This window comes from Leptomonas pyrrhocoris (genome assembly GCF_001293395.1).
Source record: "Leptomonas pyrrhocoris isolate H10 chromosome Unknown, whole genome shotgun sequence".
Classification (NCBI taxonomy): Eukaryota; Euglenozoa; class Kinetoplastea; order Trypanosomatida; family Trypanosomatidae; genus Leptomonas; species Leptomonas pyrrhocoris.
Window position 1 is genome coordinate 1,191,418 of NW_015438357.1, and position 18,275 is coordinate 1,209,692.

General features: G+C 57.3%; 7 protein-coding genes across 7 annotated transcripts; all 7 read left to right on the top strand.

Moving 5' to 3' along the window:
• Positions 1 to 134: 134 nt before the first annotated feature.
• ABB37_00379 (putative mitochondrial hypothetical protein) lies at positions 135 to 2,210 on the top strand (the record flags this gene model as incomplete). The annotated part of the gene is made up of 1 exon (XM_015796556.1): positions 135 to 2,210. Exon 1 carries the CDS (start codon positions 213 to 215, stop codon positions 2,208 to 2,210), a length of 1,998 nt encoding a protein of 665 aa, XP_015664564.1. The 5' UTR covers positions 135 to 212.
• Positions 2,211 to 2,931: 721 nt separating this feature from the next.
• Positions 2,932 to 3,662, top strand: ABB37_00380 (putative mitochondrial hypothetical protein; the record flags this gene model as incomplete). The annotated part of the gene is made up of 1 exon (XM_015796557.1): positions 2,932 to 3,662. The coding sequence occupies exon 1, from the start codon at positions 2,955 to 2,957 to the stop codon at positions 3,660 to 3,662; it is 708 nt and encodes a 235-aa protein (XP_015664565.1). The 5' UTR covers positions 2,932 to 2,954.
• A 582-nt stretch (positions 3,663 to 4,244) lies between these two features.
• ABB37_00381 (ribosomal protein L32-like protein) lies at positions 4,245 to 5,322 on the top strand (the record flags this gene model as incomplete). Its single annotated transcript, XM_015796558.1, has 1 exon — positions 4,245 to 5,322. Exon 1 carries the CDS (start codon positions 4,687 to 4,689, stop codon positions 5,320 to 5,322), a length of 636 nt encoding a protein of 211 aa, XP_015664566.1. The 5' UTR covers positions 4,245 to 4,686.
• Positions 5,323 to 6,175: 853 nt separating this feature from the next.
• Positions 6,176 to 7,909, top strand: ABB37_00382 (hypothetical protein; the record flags this gene model as incomplete). The annotated part of the gene is made up of 1 exon (XM_015796559.1): positions 6,176 to 7,909. The coding sequence occupies exon 1, from the start codon at positions 6,911 to 6,913 to the stop codon at positions 7,907 to 7,909; it is 999 nt and encodes a 332-aa protein (XP_015664567.1). The 5' UTR covers positions 6,176 to 6,910.
• A 613-nt stretch (positions 7,910 to 8,522) lies between these two features.
• ABB37_00383 (putative mitochondrial hypothetical protein) lies at positions 8,523 to 10,404 on the top strand (the record flags this gene model as incomplete). Its single annotated transcript, XM_015796560.1, has 1 exon — positions 8,523 to 10,404. The coding sequence occupies exon 1, from the start codon at positions 8,581 to 8,583 to the stop codon at positions 10,402 to 10,404; it is 1,824 nt and encodes a 607-aa protein (XP_015664568.1). The 5' UTR covers positions 8,523 to 8,580.
• Positions 10,405 to 10,968: 564 nt separating this feature from the next.
• On the top strand, positions 10,969 to 14,264 carry ABB37_00384 (hypothetical protein; the record flags this gene model as incomplete). The annotated part of the gene is made up of 1 exon (XM_015796561.1): positions 10,969 to 14,264. Exon 1 carries the CDS (start codon positions 11,028 to 11,030, stop codon positions 14,262 to 14,264), a length of 3,237 nt encoding a protein of 1,078 aa, XP_015664569.1. The 5' UTR covers positions 10,969 to 11,027.
• A 660-nt stretch (positions 14,265 to 14,924) lies between these two features.
• Positions 14,925 to 17,878, top strand: ABB37_00385 (hypothetical protein; the record flags this gene model as incomplete). Its single annotated transcript, XM_015796562.1, has 1 exon — positions 14,925 to 17,878. The coding sequence occupies exon 1, from the start codon at positions 15,092 to 15,094 to the stop codon at positions 17,876 to 17,878; it is 2,787 nt and encodes a 928-aa protein (XP_015664570.1). The 5' UTR covers positions 14,925 to 15,091.
• Between the last annotated feature and the right edge of the window lie 397 nt (positions 17,879 to 18,275).

An 18,275-nucleotide genomic window follows, 5' to 3' on the forward strand; every position in this document is an offset into this window, starting at 1 on the left:
TCACAAAACAGTATTTCTGGCCGACAAATGAACCCCCTCTCTTCCCCCATTTTTCTTCCTTTATTGAGTTTATCACCTGTCTTTTTTCTTTCTGTTCTCTATCTGCTCTTCACTCGCACAAACGCATTCCCCACAGCTTTGTGGTTTGACTGACCCACTTTTCGCGTCTACATTGCTGATTCAGCGTTTTCCTTTCTCCCCCTCCTGGGCAGATGGCGGAGTGCACCGTCTACTCTCCCTGCGGCCGTTACGTGGTGCGCTTCACCTCGAATGCGCAGCAGCAGCAGCTGTGGTTGGATGTGCGCACCAACTCTCTGGGACTTCCTCCACTTAACGGGGCACCACTCTCAAAGCAACCCCCTGTTCATGCAGGTTCTGTAGTAGTAAGCCGCAACACAGCCGGCATTGTGTGGGGTCCCAGCCGAGACGCGGTTCCTTCCTCCTTAACCGCCACCCCAGCATCGTCCCCACCGCGTCATCTGGTAGCGTCGCTGAGCGAGGGCGATGTTGTGGCCCTCACCACGTCTGCCGGGGTGCGCAAGAGCTTCGCCAACTTCTCCAGAATGCTGTACGACGCCCTCATTGGCCGATCCGCGTGCGTCCGCTTCTACGTCGAGACAGTGGCGGAGATGAAGGAGCGCATTCAGCGCGATGTACTGCAGCAACGAAACGCCTCTTCACCCGTTTCGTCTCCCTCCGCGCCAGCGCCTCAGCAGCAACGTACGACAGAGGGAAGCGTGACAGGTGACGAGGGTTCGTCTGCAACGCCCGTAAGCCTGGACACGACGAATGGAGGTGTGGCAGCCATCCGACAGGGGACGAAGGAGAGCAACGAGGTCCACAGCGGGGATCAGAAGAGCACAAGAAATAAAACACTTGACCGTATCTGCGCAGCTGTCGGCGACACGGTCATTGAATTAGACGCCGACATCGCCGACGAGGTGCTGGAGCAGCGTTTTATCACCGTCGACTACGACGTCGACTTCACTCGAGCCATCTTTCCAATTCCGCTGTCCGAGGTGACGGAGACGGATGACGATGATGTGCAGGCAGCCAAGGAATCCGCCGCTGTAAGTGCGCCGACTGTGGCACACAAGTTCACCGCCCCCGACACCGAGGCGCGTTTGGAGCGGGAGCTGCGCAGCACACTGGAACGCCTGGCGTGTCTCGAGAACGAAAACGGCAAACTCCGGCGAGAGAACGCGGCGTTGGTGCAACTCAGCAAGCAGAAGATGCACGAGATGCAGCGCCTCTGTGACGACTTCCAAAAACGTGTTCAGGACGCCGCCGGCGCCGAGAAGCTGCGTGCCAAGAACGCAGAGCTGCGTGTGCAGCTGCAAGAGGCCATCGAGGAGCGCCAGGCGGTGCTGCGCACGCTGGAGCGCGAACGCAGTCAGCGCCGCCTTCTCAACCGTCCTGCTTCCGCTTCTACTTCTAAGAGAAACGCCGACTTGCAGCGGCAGTCTAGCACGTCGCGTGGCGGGGATATTGGTGGTACAAGACAGCGTTCGTCGAGCAGCAGACGCGACAACCCATACCTCCGTTCTCTCTCTCAAAACTCGAATCGTGGCGGCAGTGAAAGTGGCGGAAACACACGTCGGCCCTACAACCGGCGACACGGATCTCTCGGCAGCAGCGACGCCCGTCGTGACCACCACGGGCAGCCCTTGTTGTCTCCCACACCCACGCCAACGTCGCGACGACTACAGCGGCGCGTCCCGTCTCGCTTCGATACGCCTCCTGGGCCGTCCGCACACGGCCAAACACGCAGCGCCCGTCGCTCTCCGAGTTACAGCGGCAGCAACCACCGCCCAATCCGTGCCTCGTCCACCCACAGTTCCAGCAGCGCTCGCACTTGCAATACCGACGGTGGCGGTGGGGACTCTCCAGCGCCGCGAGATCGCACAGGGGGGCGTGTGGCGGACGTCGTCAAACCAGGTCGCAGTCGCAGTCAAAGCGACAAGAACAGCGCCGACCGCCGCCTTCACTCCCGCGAGTCGTCGTCGTCTTCGCTGCCGCGGCGTGGCCCTAGCCTGTGGGCGGACACGAGTGATCGCCCCAGCCCGCGTGGCTCCGTGGCGTCCTCGCGGGGCTCCAGCGCGAGTCATGATCGACTTTATCGCGCCACCACCGTTAGCAGTCGTCAGCATCAGACACCGACGGCGTTTTCGCTGGAGGAGCGGGGGGCCCGACGCGCTGTCTTTCATTAGATTTCAGAGAGAGAGAGTGAGAGATCAATTCTTCCTTTCTTTTGGGTGTCGGTTCCGCGTCTCCGGAAATTGACGACCGCGTGCTGGTGCTGCGATGTCCGCTGCGTGTGCGTGAAACGGGGCGCATGGACCACGCGCGAGCGAAAGCTGCACCCACGCACCCACGCACCCGCACCCGCACGCACACACGCAAAACGTACAACATCCCCGCACGTACTTTTAGATGACATTACTATTATCATTAGATTTCATTACACTCAAGATAGATGCGCTTTACTATCGCAGGAAGTTATTGTCACTTCTTCCTCTTTCGTAGCAGCTACTAAAAAAGAATGTGTTTTCTCTCACCGTCGATCAAACGCCAGCACGTCAAGGTGAGTTTTTTTGTATGAATAGACGGCCTTTTTTCTGGAGGGAAAACTCGGCTTTAGTTACAAAGACCGTAGTGGCAGTACATCAACGGGAAGACACTCATCGTATGTGGCACTTCCCTTTCGCAATTGATGTGAAGAAGAAAGAGAGATGGCTGAATCGTAAATCAGAAAATATAAATAATAATAGTAGGGTATGAACCCAACAGCCATTAATGCATTGCTTCAACGTGTGTTCGAGAACCGCCGTTTGTAACTTCTGCAGCTTTAAAGTCAAATTTCTCTTCCTTCTTTTTTCATTTCTTTAAAAAAATAATCTGCTTTCCTTTTTCGATTTGGTGCTATCTCTAAGAGTGCTCGTGTTGGGTTCACGATGCTGCGCTCTTGTCGTCCGTCTCTCGGCTACTTCAAGCGGCCAGGTCGAAAGTCGCTCGATGAGATCTGCAAGCAGAGCCTCTTCGAGATGGCCACGCCGCAGCAGGTGGCCACCATCTGGAATAACCATCACATTCAGTTTCTGCAGTACTGGGGACGAACCATCTCCGCCGAGGCGTACTACGCGCTGGAGCCGCGCCTGAAGGCGTGCCCGTACTTCGTCATTCCCATTTTCCGTGACACAGGGCTGTTCAACGTGGTGACGAACTTCAAGGACGACCTGGTCGGTGTCGCCCCCCTCGGTGAGTGGCAGAAGAAGCAGGACGACGCGCAGATTCACATGACCGTTCAGTTCTTCACGGAGCTGGCGCGCAGCAAGCAACTAGTGCTGGTGCGGTGCGAAATCAAAGACGAGGTCTTCAAGCGGGTCGACTGCATCTTTCTCACGCAGATGCTCTTGAAGTACTACACCTTCCCCCGGCTATACGAGACGTGGGTGGAGACGTTCAACAAGCGTCCCGGTCAGTTTGACTACCACGCCTACCTGCGTGCAATGAAGGACGAGGCGGGGAAGGACGACATCCGCATTGAGGACAAGAAATCCGCGGCGCGCCACGACGCTTTTGGCCCGGTGATCGACACCCCGCCCGATGCGGTGGCGCAGAAGATTCTGAGCACCCTGAACACTGGTGCCCCGCCGTCGTGAGGAAAGGAAAGGAACATTTCTATCGGGGGAAAAAGCCCGCTGGTCTTTGTTGTTGTCGTTCTGCTTCTTGACGTCCGGTCGATAGTAAAGCTTCGCTGGCGCGGGTGCTGTTGTTCACAGATGTCGGTTAATATTCATTACGGTATCATGCACCAGAGGTCCTGTGCTGTGCGTTCCGCACTGACCGTCTTCTGTTGCCCTTAGCGTCCGTTGGTACGTTTAATAAAAGTAAAAAAGAAAGGATTATAAGAAGCGCATCGATGCGGCTGAACCTTCAACTGTTGTATCAGCTTTTACGATCGTTAGGTTATGCGTTCTGCTCACAGCAACTTCCACAACTTTTGGGAGCCGTCCAATTCCCCTCGCCGTTTCCGACGCTGCACGAATCTGCTAGAGGCAGAATGGACTCTTTCGCACCTAGAGGGGCTTACATTGATGGGCCGTGTGCGTTTGGCGTGTTCTCGCCGGAAACCTTCAACTTCTTTTTTCTTATTGTCTCATTCACTGCGCCTCCCTCTCCCCCCCCCCTCAAACACTTCAATCCGCCGCTGTGGGATCTTGTTTCTCACGCCCTCCTTTGACAGCACGTCTTTGCCCATTTCTCTCTGTCTCTGGGGTCTCCTGTGGTGACAGTCTCGACAAGGTCACCTTCATTTTTTTTTGTTTCTACATTGACATTTCTCATCTTCCACGGCGCGCTTTCGAGATTTGAATGCGCTCGCTTTTATTTTATGTTATAGACACACTCATACACACCATCTACTCTTGCGTTATATATGCATTTTTGATGATAATCACAACCCCCCCCCTCCTTTACCTCTGTTAAGTTGACTTGGATCCCTAACAGCTATCGCACAAGGCAATTACGTCAAACGTTTGCTTTCTAATAATAAAAAGGAATAAGTACGCTTCTTTATTTCATCATTTCGAGACCAAAGAAAACGTTTCCTTTTTCCTGTTGACGCGCTCACTAGAGCACTAACTGCCCCGGACAACACCAAAGTGAGAGCTTCCCCAACAGATAATGGCGTCGTCTCCTGTTCCAGACTACAGCCGCGACGACAGGCTTGCGGTGGCGGTCTTTGGCTGGTCGCGAACGCAGCCCGACACCCCACAGTGGCAGCAGGCGGAGGACTGCGGCCGCCTCGCCGCCGCAAGCGGCTTCACTGTTTTTACCGGCGGCTACTGCGGTTCCATGGAGGCTGTCAGCAAAGGCGCGCGTGAGGCCCGGGATGCGGCCGTGCCCGGTTCCCCGGCGGCCTCAATGGAGGTGGTGGGCGTGGTGGTCTCCGGTCTCTTTCCTGATCGTGCCTTGGAGGGCAACAGGTACCTGACCGAAATGCGCGACTCGACCTCGATGCTGAACCGTATTGAGCAGCTCACGACGCACTCGCGCTACTTTCTCATTTTGCCAGGCACGATGGGGACACTGCAGGAGCTGGTGACGATTTGGGTCCAGAAAGTCATCCACCCGGGCGGGCTGCCCCGCCCCGTCATCGTCGCCTTCCGCGATCCTTGGGAGCAGTGCTGCAAGGGCATCGCGGAGACGCTGAGCATTCCGCCGGAGCAGCGCACCGCTATTCATTTTGTCGACACCCCAGAGGAGGCGATTGAGTTCATGCGAAAAGACGCAACGTGCGAGATCGATGGATCGCTGTAAACAAGTACGCAGACAGACGTAACTGTTGAGGGCAGTGGTGTCAATGGGGGTTGCGGCGGAGGTTGGGAGAACCTTATTCAAAGAGGTAGCGATGAGAGTGCACACATCCTCTCCTTTCTTCTCTGCTCTGCGGGTACGAAACTCAACGCTTTCATGCGGCTTCCTCCTCTCCAGTTCCATCTGCGTTTTTACATAGCTTTTCATAAGTGCATCCGATGTTGACAAAATGGCAGCTGCCCCGGTTGCGTATTTCCCTCTGTTTTCTCTCTCTATCATCATCGAGTTCACCACCGCAGGGAGCGACGGAGTGTACTTGCGACAAAGTAGAGAAAAGGCAATCCGATGCTTACAGCGCAGGTATATAAAGTATGTTGCTAAAGTAGAAGTTACCCAGAGCTGAAAAAAGAAGCGTCTCGTTGATGAGATGGAAACGGTGATAAAAAGAATAACAGTACTTAATTCACGGGGCTGGTATCTTTCAAGCCTGCTTACCTCGATGGGCTCGTTGAACAAAGCAAAGAAAAAAAAACTGTCAATAAACGGGAGGAGGAGTTCTGGCGTTTTTCCGTGCTTTTCCACAGCAAAAAGAAGAGAAAACCGCGTCGATTTAAAAGAAACCTTAGTCAAACTCGAAACGAAGAGGCCCGTGCGGATCGTTTCGGCACTATTCGATGTTTGAAAACGTCATCCTCTGACAGCGAAACTTGTTGACGTCTAAGGACTCCAAAGTATCTCTCTCTCTCTCTTCTGTGAGACAACGAGGTGCGTTTTTCTTGCCAAACACTTTTCTCTTCACTGTTCTTATCTTTTGATAATGCCCTTGATCACCAACAAATCAACCATCACCCGGCGAAGGTATTTCAAAGCGCTTGCTCACTGGCGTGCTCATCATCACCGAACGCACGATCCATTTCAGTCATCATCATTTTTTGCATTATTACCAGAACCAAGTCTCTCAAGAGGCGTCTAAAAACGCACGGACGCTTTCACACACACACACAAAAGCACCCACTAATTCGATTTCTTTTTGTTTCCGCCCTAGGCAGAGCAGGACCTCATATTTTTCTTCCTGTGCCTTGCCGCTTGCCGCTTACTGTTGTCGTCTGCCACCCATAAATCCTCTCTTTCCTTTCCTTCACTGAGGGCAGGGGAATCTTCCAGTTTTGTAGACTCTCTCGCCAACAACAATCGATTTATACGCCTACACCCACATACCTTAGCGGCAACTGATACATATTCCTTACCCACTTGAAAAAGAAATAGTGGTGAGGCGACGCGGTGTGCACGTCAGACCGCGTCACTCTTTCTGTTGTTCTCCAAGCCAGCACCTACGCGTCTGTATACTATTGTTATTATTATTATTTATTTTTCTCGACAGAAGATTGAACCGTAGCGTCCGCTGTGAAAGAAGAAAGAAACTGAAGAATAACGGCAGTAGCAAGAAACGTCAACCACGAGAGGAACGTCAAGGATCACTCACGCAACCAACGCGCTCGGTCGTCAAGCTGAGAAGCTTGCACAATCACCATCGCCGCTGAGTTTCGAAAGATCAGGGTACAGACAGAAAAGAAGGCATAAACTGTTTAGAATGCTAGCCGATGAAGTGAAACAACAGTACGGGCTGACCATCCCGTTTTTTGAGGGGACGCTGGAGGAGGCGCAGCGGAGCGCCGCCCAGACCGCCAAGTACCTCATCTTGTACCTGCACAGCCCCCTGCACGAAAATACGGGAGCATACCTGCGCGAGGTCCTTGGCACGGACGAGATCATCGCCCTCCTCAGCGAAAGCTGCATCTTGTTCGGCGTGAGTGTCACAGAGAAGAAGGGGCATCAGCTGGCCACCGAGCTCGGCGCCCATGCCTTTCCCTTCGTCGCGGCTCTCTTCCGCCGTAAAGTGATTCTGCGCCTCCAGGGTTACCACACTCGCGAGGTGTTCCGCCAGGAGTGGCGCCTCTGCACCGAGGACTGGGACACGTACCTGGCAGAGGAGATCAGCCTTGTGACGGAGCGTGCGGCACGCGAGCAGGCCCGGGCGGCGGACGAGGTGGCGGCCTCCGAGATGGAGGCAGCGGACCGCGCCCTGCTAGAGGAACTGCAGCGAAAAGAGCAGGCAGATCGACAGGCCACGGCGGCCCAGAAAGCGGCGGAGGCGAAGGCAGCGGTGGAGCGCGCAGCGACGGAGAAGCAAGAAAAGGAGGAGCGAGAGCGACGGGAGGCAGAGGAGGCACGGCAGCGTGCGCTGGAGGCGCAGCGGCAGCAGCAGAAGGAGGCCGCCAAGGAGCAAGCGAGTGGGCTACTGCACGAGGAGCCCGCGGAGGGCGTGCCCGCGGGCGAGACGGTGCAGATCAGTGTGCGGTGTCCCTCCGGCAAGCAGTACCATCGCCGCTTCCTGCGCAGCGACCTCGTCGACCAGTTGAGTCTCTTTGTGCTTACACTGGACGAGCTAGCTGATGCGACGGATATGTCGACGGTGCGCTTCGTGACCGGCTTCCCGCCTGCGCCGCTAGAATGGGAGCTAGGCGTGACGACTTTCCGTGATGTGAAGAGCTTGTGTCCTCGCGCTGTAGTGCTGCTACGGCGATGTTAGAGGGACGACACCTTTGGAGGACTGCCTCATTCTTTTTTTCTCCTCCTCTTCCGTCAGACAGGCGAAGAAGCGCTGGTATGCGTGCTGCAAAAGATGAAAGGAAAAAGTGGACAGATTCTCTATCGCCCGTGCCAGAACTCGAGACGTAACAAGCTCCTTCCCTCACTCTTCTCGCGATGGTGTCCGTGATTATGAGGTGCAGTTGCGTCGCTGTTGGGGATCCAATCCTTCTTTTCCTTCTTTGTGTGTTTTGCGTGCCGCTTTCTCTTACCATTTCAATATATACATAAATATGAGTTTGCCGAAGACGTTCTCAACAACAGTCTTTTTTTCTCAGCTGACGCGAAACGCTATGCAAGTTGACAGCTGCTTAGCGCTGCCTGAAGCAGCAACATAAGCAAGAAGAGGACGCGCAATAGAAATGGAGTTTTCCACTGTCGCTTCAACACTGGCGCTGTTCGCGATGTCTCCTCTGCGCAATACACTTTTGAGGCATTTTTGTAAATCCGAATACCTTCTCTTTTCTTTCTCCTCGCTGAGTGCGGCGCTGTTGCATCTGGACGTGTGGAAACCGCCCGATCGCTGTTGTCGTCTTTTCCCGTCCATGCAACGAAGCTTTTTGAGACAGCCTTTATTAGACAGGCCTTCACAGCCATTGGTAGCTGGCGACGATGCTCCGCGTCAGCTACGCCAGGCACGCCCGCTTCCAGCCGTACGCGATGGCGGTGCAGACACGCTTTAAGTGGCGACACAAGGAAACTGATCGGTGGCGGCGGCTGATGGACGCGACGTGCTTTCAGGTCGACTGGATGGGGCAAACACGCGGGCCGAACTTCACGCAGTATGGCGGGCACTGGACGCACATTTTAACCTGCGCCCACGTCATCACACCGTGGGATTACCCAAACTACTATTCACCGAAAGGACCCACCCGCTTCGTCTCGCATATCACGTTGGCTGACACTATGACACAGGTACGCCTCGTCTCCGTGCAAGGAAACGCCGTGTACAAGCACTTCACTTCCAATCAGCACGTCTACGTGCACTCCAACCCGCGGCTGGACTTGTGCGTCGTCCACCCCGAGCAAAACCTCAAGCGCAGTGGCGAGATGAAGATGATGTGGATGCAAAACGAGGGCTACATCATGCGGCCGCGGCTTGAAATTAACGCGAAGTTGCAGGTGGGCGACTACGTCTGGGTGTACGGCATGACGGCGCACGAGTCCCTCTTTGACGAGGAGAAGGGCCCCGAGCCGCTCATGATCCCGACCGGGGTGCGGGCCCGCGTGCAGGCCGTCACCCGCGAGCACTTCTTTATCGACACTACATCGCTCGAGGAGGACGCTGACCGCGGGCGGATTCAAATGGGCATGTGCGGCTCCGTCGTGATGCGCAACGGCAAATGTGTCGGCATGCTGACCGCCACGGTGCACGAGGAGAGCGACTGCAAAGAGCTCGCCGGCACGGCTATGTGCACCTACTCGGCGGACATCTTCGAGTTCTTGTTGGAGGTGGAGAAGCAGATGAAGAACCCCATTGCCCGGCAGAACCAGGAGGAAACACGGTTCGAGGCGAGCCGACGGGCGGAGGGCAGGGAGCCGGCGGAGCACCGAGACTGGGAGCTGGACGAGACGCGCAACGCCCGCCACATCCCGGTGCCGATCTCGCTGTGGCACATGGAGGAGAAGTGGGTAACAGAGGAGGACTACATGACGAGCGCGGTCTTTGGCCGCAGCGGTGCCTTCAACCAGGAGACGCAGGAGAGCGTGCTGGGCTACGACATGAACAGCGCCAAGACGCACGGCGACCGACCAGGTGACATCGACGCCTTCGCGACGGGCTCGTCAACAGGCAAGCCCGTCATGCAAGGTGAACGGAGGGACAACAGTCCCACCGGCGTGTACGCGGACCCCGAGGACTTCAAAAACAAGGATGTGTGGGACTACAGCATCAGTTCCGAAATGCGCTCCCTCTTTAACGAGACGGTGGACAGCAAGGATGCGGAGAGCCTCAACATGATGCGCAAGTCGCTTGAGAACATCCGGGCGCAGCGGGCCATGGATAAGATGAAGGAATCAGCGATGAACCGGACAAACCCAGACTTCGACCCAATGAAAGGCTCCGGCCACTACGGTGGCAACGCGGACGCCGGCGCCGATAACTTCAATCCCGAATACGCCTCCGCGAGCTACAGCGGACAGAGCACCTACAGCTACGATGACCAGACGCGTCACGATGCGGCTGCCGCGCAGCAGGCGGAGGACGAGAAGCCAAGCCATTATTCTGGCGAGCGGGCACCGAATACGGCTTCTGCCCGACGGTCGTCTGCGCAGACGTCGCCGCCACCGCCGTCGAATGAGTCCCCGATCGAGCGCAAGAAGCGCGAGCGGCGCGAAGCGGAGGCAAAGTATCAGGACGACCTCCGCCGCCGTCACGGTCAGCGCGCCGTTCCGTTCGGCGACGTTGATCTTGGCGGGGTATGGGAGCGTCATTGAAGGCCGTTAAAAAAACACAAGAGGGGGAGTCTTGACGGAAAAGGCGAGAGGCATTTTGTGCGCTGCGCCTTGGTGGACTATGCGAACCTGCTAGGCCCTTTTTGGCCGTTGCGCGCTACGGTTTTATCGATTGTGGTTACGTCACCTCAAATAGTTGTCACACACACACACACACACATGCAGAAGCAATCTCTTTTTGCTATCGTATTACCGAAGAAAACATATATCTCATTAATGACTTTACGGGAAGCTTGAATCATCCGCCTTTTTGTTTTGTCAGCAGCGCTGCGAACTTTCAGCCGCAAAAGCAGACGTGTGAAGCGCGGTGGTGCAGCGTCAGCGCGCGTTGTGTTTTCGTGGCATTCGTCCCAGGGAAATAAGTAGGTGTCTCTAAACGTTCTATTTCTGCATTTCTACCTTACGCGTTGCGCGTTCCAGCGCCTTCCTCGTGTTCGATGGACACCGTTTTCAACCGATACGCTTTCTCGTTCTTCTTTTCTTCTTCTTCCTGGTCTGTTGTTGCTCACACCCCAACACTTTTTTTTTTGGTCTGCTCGATTGTCAAGCTCGTTTATCAAACTGCAGGTTAGCTTGTTGGCTGAGGCGCACGCAGACGTGACACGATGGCCCGCGCACGCGCCATTGAGACCCGGCTGGAGAAGCTGGTGCCGGCGCTGGATGAGTACTACTCCAGCGGCTTCCTCACACGCGAGGAGACGCTCGAGGTGTCTCGGCAGCGTACCCACTGGGAGTACCGCCTCGTCGCGAAGCCGCTTCTCCTTCTCGACGTGCGGGGGGCAATAACTTACGAGCTCGTCCTGGAGAAGCGACTCCGCGATTACTGCCATCACACGAAACTCAGCTTGCAGCACCGCTGGGACATCGTGGAGCGCATCGAAGGCATCTACAAGATCGGCTTGAAGCACCTCAAGAACAAGAAGGAACACGAGTCACTTCGGCAAGAGTACGTGCTCTTTCTGAAGCAGTTTCAACGCAATGGCAGTCTCAGCAACCTCTACGGGGAGCTCATGGTGGCCTACCCGCGACGCAGCGATATTTGGGTGGAGGCGGCGGAGTGGCAGTGCACGCTGCAGCACAACACTGACAACGCCCGTGCGATCCTACAGCAGGCGCTGCTGACCATGTCGTCCGAGCCCACCGTGTGGGCGTGTGCGCTGCGGGTGGAGCTGCAGTTTGCGCAACGGCTGCTGGACGGCCTCCTCGCGGAGCACCGTGAAGAGGCGCGAAAGGCGCGCAGAAAGGCTGCTCACCAGGCAGCAGAGGAGGACGGCGATCAGGTAACCCAAACTGTCGATGCTGCTGATGATGGTGGTGCCGGTGCAGCGGAGCAGCCGACGTCCGTCATTGCACCGAAGTTGCGGGCGGAGAACGCGTCCATGGGGCAGGTGCTGTTGGACCTCGCCCTCGCCAAGACCGTCGTGGAGGAGTCGTTCGAGAGCCCTGCCAGCGGTGCGCTGCTGATGGACCAGCTGCTGTCAGCGGCGGGTGCCTTTTCCTTCTCGAAGGAAGTCATGGAGTTTATTGTGTCGACTGCAACGCGCAAGATGCTCGAGGCCTGTCTCGCCGCGGACGCACCGGGCGGGCGTGACACCACCTCGTCAGTCACCACGCTTTCCATCGTCTCCCAGCAGCAGCAATTGCGCGTGCGTGTGCAGTGGCGCCATCGCCAGAGCATCGACGCCGTCTTCGCCGCCTACCTCTCCATGGAGGATGCGTTGGTGAACCGCTACGCTACGGCTATCGTGGACACGACGACCTATTTGTCAGAAGGCGGCGGCGGTGCCATTGCCGACGCGCATCGCCGCCAGCAGTTTTCTCAGCAGCCGCAGCAGCACTCGAGCAACGCGGCGTTTGCTGAGTTTTCCTTCGCGAACCCGTCCGTCGAGGACCGCCGCCGCGCCGCCGTCAAGACGCTCGTCTCCATCATTACGTTTGCTTCGTTGCCTTCTTCGACGATTGCCGCCCTGCCGGCTGTCACGGCGTCTGATGCGGCGGACTCGACGCTGCGCTTTGCTGCTGTGCGGCAGACATTGATAGACGTTCTCCGCCGACTAGCGGGCACGCCGGCAGCGGCAGCAGGTGTCTCGAAGGTGTGTGCGGCGCTCCTGCAGGGCTCATTTTCGCTGTCGTCCCGCAGCAACGGTGATGGCGGTGCCGCGGCGACGAAGTTTGGCGCGGCAAGGAAGAACGACAAGAAGAAGAAGGTGCCGGCGGAGACGCCGCTCGATGTGGCAGAGGTGGCCTGCTGGATCCTGCAGCAGCGGAAGCTCGACCAGGCAACGCAGCAAACCTGCGTAGAGACGCCGCAGCAACGAGTCCACAAGCTGGAGGAGGAAATGACGTCTGTTGCGAGCACCGCTGCGCCGCCCAGGTCTCGCGCTCGCATCGAGCCGAGCTCGTTTTCCGCCACCGTGGAGGCTTCTCCTGCTACCTCTGCTTCTCCTCTGCTCACCTGGTCCGTCGTGCAGCTCGAGCGCTTCTTGCACGCTGAGGATCGCGACGTGCTGCGTAGCACCGGCGCCCAGCTGACATCACCCGCTTCTGCCTCTGCGCTTGTAGGAAATGCCGCAACAAAGCCTCTGCAGCTGACGACGGAGGAAGTGGATCGGTTTATTGCGTGGTGGAAGGAGGAGGGGGCGCAGCTGCAAGGCGGGCCGATTGTGTCCGCTGGCGAGGTCGCCGCCTCGCACGCACGCCGCCGCATGGCAGTGGTGGACCTTCTCCAGCAACATGGGCTGCTACCTGCTACAATGAATAGCCTGGTTAGTAACTCTCGTGGGAGCGGTAGTAGCAAGAAGACGCCGGCAGAGCGGAGTCGCTTGACGGATACGGACGCCTGGGCGGTGGCGGAGGCATTTCTGCTCAATCGCACCACGGCCTTGCAGTTCTGTCCACCCGCCGCCGTTAGCGACGACCGTGCGACTTTGCTGCCGCTGTCCATGTGGCGCGTCTTCAGCGCACTGGAATCCATGGTGGGCCCTCTCAACGCGAACGCGCCGTATCTTGCGAACGACAGTGGGGCCTCCAAGAAGTTTGCGGTCCGCAGCAGCAGCAGCAACGATAGTGACAGCGACGATGATGCGAGCTATAATCTTGATAGCCGTACTGCTGCGCGTCCTGGTACTTCCCCCTCTTCGTCCTCTGTGACGCAGAGCACTACACGGTTCACCAGCTTCGCCGCCGCGGGTCTGCACTTCCTTAGCGGCGTCTCTTCCAGCGTACTCGATCGGACGCAGGAGTGGGTGCGGCTGGAGGGCGTGACGTCGCTGCTGCGGTGTCGTCTCGCCTCGTGGTTGGGCCGTCGTGTGTGCACACGAGATGTCGTCGTCGAGGCGCTGCGCGGGGCGTCGACGGAGGCGGCCGAAGGGTGGATGGCGGACCTGCAAGGGTTGTTGGTGGTGGCGCAGCGGTGCCAGCCGCTTCCCCGCTACGCCCACACGCATTGCATCCTCCCGTTCTTGGAGGGAGTGGCGGTGTACCGCACGCTGAGCGCCAGCGCGAGCCCGGCGACGGTGCGCGGCGCCGTGCAGGCTGCGCGGGAGGCGCACGAGGCGTTGCTGAAGCTGTACGGAGTGTCGAAGCAGCCCGAGTCCTTCCTGCCTCTCGTGTACGACGGCACGCCTGCGAAGAAGCTGTCGGCGGGCGAGGCGCCGTCCGCCACCACTGGGAAAGCTTCCACGACTGCGGTGCAGCAGGCGAACACCGAGGACTGGGTGGCCTACGTCGTGTTTGAGCGCACCGTGTCCAAGGATCTGTTGAAGGCAAAAACAGTCGTGGAGCAGGGTCGACGGTCGGCTCTGTCGCCGCAGCAGTTAATGGTGAAACTGAATGCACTGTGAGCCAAATCGTGAAAGGAAAGGAAAACGAGGAGTTGACGCACACACAGCAACGAGCCAAGCGAAAAAAAGCGAATAAATAGGTGTTTGATTCTGCCATGCTCACGCACTCTGTAGCTAGGATTGTGGCACGGTTTGGTGCTCTTTTTTTTCCTGTTTTCACCTCTAACTGTGTGATAACCATGTAACGGCGGCAATGGTAAGTTGCCGGTTTGCTAATCGTCTAAGCATTCGAATAACTACTGCCCAAGAATGAAAAGAAAATAAGACATGCGTTGAGAAGAAGGAACGCCTTTCTGGCGTCACGTACGACAAGACTTTTGGGAGGCGACGCTCCAGCTGGATGGAAGATGCTTTGGACATTTACTTTCCTTCTTTCAGCCGACGATATCGGTTAAAACGCGTGTTTAATTACTCCATCGGAGAATATGCCGCGGTAGTAGTTGATAATTGTAAAGATATCGCTGCAGAACAACAGCAAAGAGCAACTGTGGGAGAACGGTGTAAAAGGGCAACAGACAAAGAGGCAGTTGTTTGATACCCTCCCCCCCCCCACACACACACATCTCTTTCTGATGGTCCTGCGATTGCCGCTCCTCCTTAAACGATCTCATTCTCCTTTTGACAACTTTTGTTTTCCGTTTCACGGGAAAAAATAATACTAGTACGAACCAGAAAGGTATTGCGGCGGACAGGTGCACACCGGTGCTGTGAGGTAAGCATCGTTGTTGCCTCTTCTCTTCTTTACCTTCCGTGCTCCACGGTCGACTCGGCCACGAATTCTGTTTAAGCAGACTTTAATAATTGTTTTAAACACTTTTTTTGGGGGGATGTTCAAGAGAAGAGGAAGCTGGCGGGCCGCGCTGGGTCTTGGCCGACCGCGGTGCAGCAGACTCACCGCCACCAACACGATGGACGCACCACCGTCACCACAACTCACATCTTCTATAATTAACGCTAGCATCGGCATTACAGTGAAAGCGAACAACTCGTCTTTCTCCTCTTCGTCGCCGTCTACCTCCTTCTTGGTCGGAGCGAAGCCGCACGCATCCCTTTTGGCTGCATTCTCCGAAAATGTGGTGCAGAGACGAGAACATGCCCTCGTTGCGTCCTCACTGGCAATGATGCCCAGTAACGGCACTGCTCCAGTCGGGCAAGGAGAAACTCTCCAGCACGCGTTAGCCACCCGGGATGCGTTTCGCGTCTTTTGCGCAATTCTCCAGCAAAAACAAGAACCCGCGTTGATCGGCGCGTGCGCTGTGGGGAAGAATGACGTGGAGGAGATCCTGTGCAACGCTGAAAGGGAGGCGAATTCGGTGGCGACGATGTTGTGTGCGTGCGTCGCTGTGACCTTAAGTCCCGCGGACTGGCCGATTTGGGTCGCCACCCGCTTTGAGTCGTCAGGCCCCGCATCTCGCCCAGTGACACCAGACTTTACTCCGAGGAGTAACACAGCTGGCGGCACCTCATCAACAGCTGCGACACAGACGTGGGCGGCACTGTCGCCGCTGCACCTGCTCGCTGCACACACCCTTCGTAATATTGCTCGCCAGCTTCCGCGCTCCGCACAAATTGCTGCGGTGTCTCCCTTGCCGCTCCTCCGGTGGTTGGCTCAGTTGTGCGGTGTATGCCTCGCGCCATCGCCACAAGCCGCGTTGAGGCTGGCGCAGGAGGTAGGAAAGGTTTCTCTGGATGCAGCTGGGATCGCGCTGACGGCTCACTGTGCTGCCAGCGCGTTGACTCTATACGACACTGCCCAACATCAACAGCAGCAGCAGCCTTTGAGTTCAGCCAAAACAGTACCGCAAGAGGAGCGGTGGCTTTCTTTGTGGACGCAGCTCACCCAGCCTTCTGCGGCGCCGCCCTCTCGGATACCCTTTTCCTTGTCCACCGCCGTCACCTCCGGCAGGGCGGAGAACTGGTCAGACGGGCTCTCCCCAGCCGCCCTGCGAGCGGCGCGAGTCTCGTGGCACTTGCATTGCCTCCTCACGGTGAAGGAGGCGAGCCACGCCGCCCGCCTGCTCACCGGGACGTTGCAAGATGCGAATGGTGCGAAGAACGAAAGCCGAAAAACGGACACGCAACGTGACGCTCGTGTGGACTCCGCAGAAGGTCTGCGCGTCGCTCTGCCTATCACGCCTGCGACACAGGCCGAGCTTCTTGCGTCGTTGCCTCTGCCGCTGCTGGAGGAAGATCGACTGGGGGAGCGGCTGAGCTTCAGTCTGCTGACAGAAATGCATAACACGATGGACTCGCCCATCGAGGTGTGCGCACCGCCACTGCCGCGACGACCGTGCTCCTTCGTGCCGGCTGTTTGGACGCACGCCGTCGTCTATGCACGCATGCTGCGGTACATCCTGTCCTCCACTGCCCAGGTGCAACGAGAGAGCGACTACGTGCAGCACCTGCACGACTTGGCATTGCTGCTGTCCAGCGCCAACGTCTACGCACTGGCGGCGTCGTTTGTGCCGGCTGATCAGCCGCTGACGGTGGTGATGGTGGCGGCGAAGGACGCGCATCGCGAAGAACACATGCGGCAAGTGGTGAGCGCGGTGCGTGCGGTCGTGGACGTTTTGTGCGAAGAGCCGACGCCGCCATCTGCTTCCGCTTCCGCTTCCGCTCCGACTTCCTCTCGAACAGTCACACAAGGGGGCGGTGCACTGGCTACGACGACGGCATCGTTGCCGTTGCGCAGCGCTGCCCGCAAGCAAACGACACGACGGGCGGATGCACACTCCCTGCGTGTGCAGCAATTCACGAACACGCTCGGCGCCTTCTCCTGGAAGTGGCGCGAAGACGTTATGGGCGACGTCGACGGTGCGGTGAAGGCGGCGGTGCACCTCCTTTCCTCGTTGCTGGAGCTGTGCTCGAGTCGAAAGACGAGCCTGCCGCTCCGCAACGCCGAGCCAAAGTGGCGCCGCGAACTGCGAGAGCGCACGGCGGTTCGCGCGCACAAGTTCGAGGTACTGCTGCAGGAGCTGCCGCATGCGGAGATACGAGCGGTGCTGCGCACGTTACTGGGGCACGGCTACCATCGCGAGGGCAGCCAGCTCGGGGTGTCACTGCTCAAAGGGGATCAGGTTGATTTGCGCTACTACACATTGCCTTTGCTGGGATCGCTGTACTTGGCCGTATCTGCGTCCGCTGCTGCACATCTGCCGGCGGTGACGGTCACGGAGGCAACGCAAGGTGCTGCCGGCGAGTCCGACAGGTGGAGGCAATCGGTCTACCAGATGTATCGTCGGCGATTTGAAATCTACGGCGATGCGGACCTCAACGTCCACGCACCATCGTACACCACACTGCAGATGGAAGGTGGAAAGACAACGACACAGGAATGTATGAACAGTACGCCTTCTTCGCCCTCCACGTCCACCGCAACGGCACTGGTCCGCACCCCGGAGAACAAACTGGTGGAGGCTTTGGTTCTGGCCAGCACGGCTCCCACCTCTGCTTCTCTCGAGAACGGAACAGCGGAGCTGGCCAATTGTTTCTTGAATCGACGCGTCGTTGTTGCTGGGCGTGGTGTCGTCGTGGACGTCGGTGCGTCGTACCGCCCTTTACACGGAGGGGCGGTGTTTGGTTCGTGGATTCGGAAGGGTACGGCGAGGCTTTAAACGACAGTATTTGCCGTCCCCCTCCCCCTCTCCCTGCTTTACGTTACCGTGTACGCTAATGCTTTTTTGTGCTTGTCCGCAAGTGTTTCCCTGCCTGCGACTTCAAGTGACGCTTCCTCTTATTGCTTATCTATTAAGAGGTGTGTTTCCAACTAAGTTGCGCGCACAAGAACTTCGTGGTACGGTTGAAAGAAACAATTGCTCAGCTGACCTGCTTTTTGTTCTCACAGCTTTATGGCTTCCTTGCGCCACTTTGTTGGTTGTGCCGACCCACAAGGAACAACTCTTCTTTCTCCTCTTGATTCTAGTGGAGTTACTGAAGTGCGATTTCACAAGCGAAAACGCCCGGCGTTCATTCAGTTGTGAGCTTCCTTGAGGAAGCAATTCAACCGTGTCC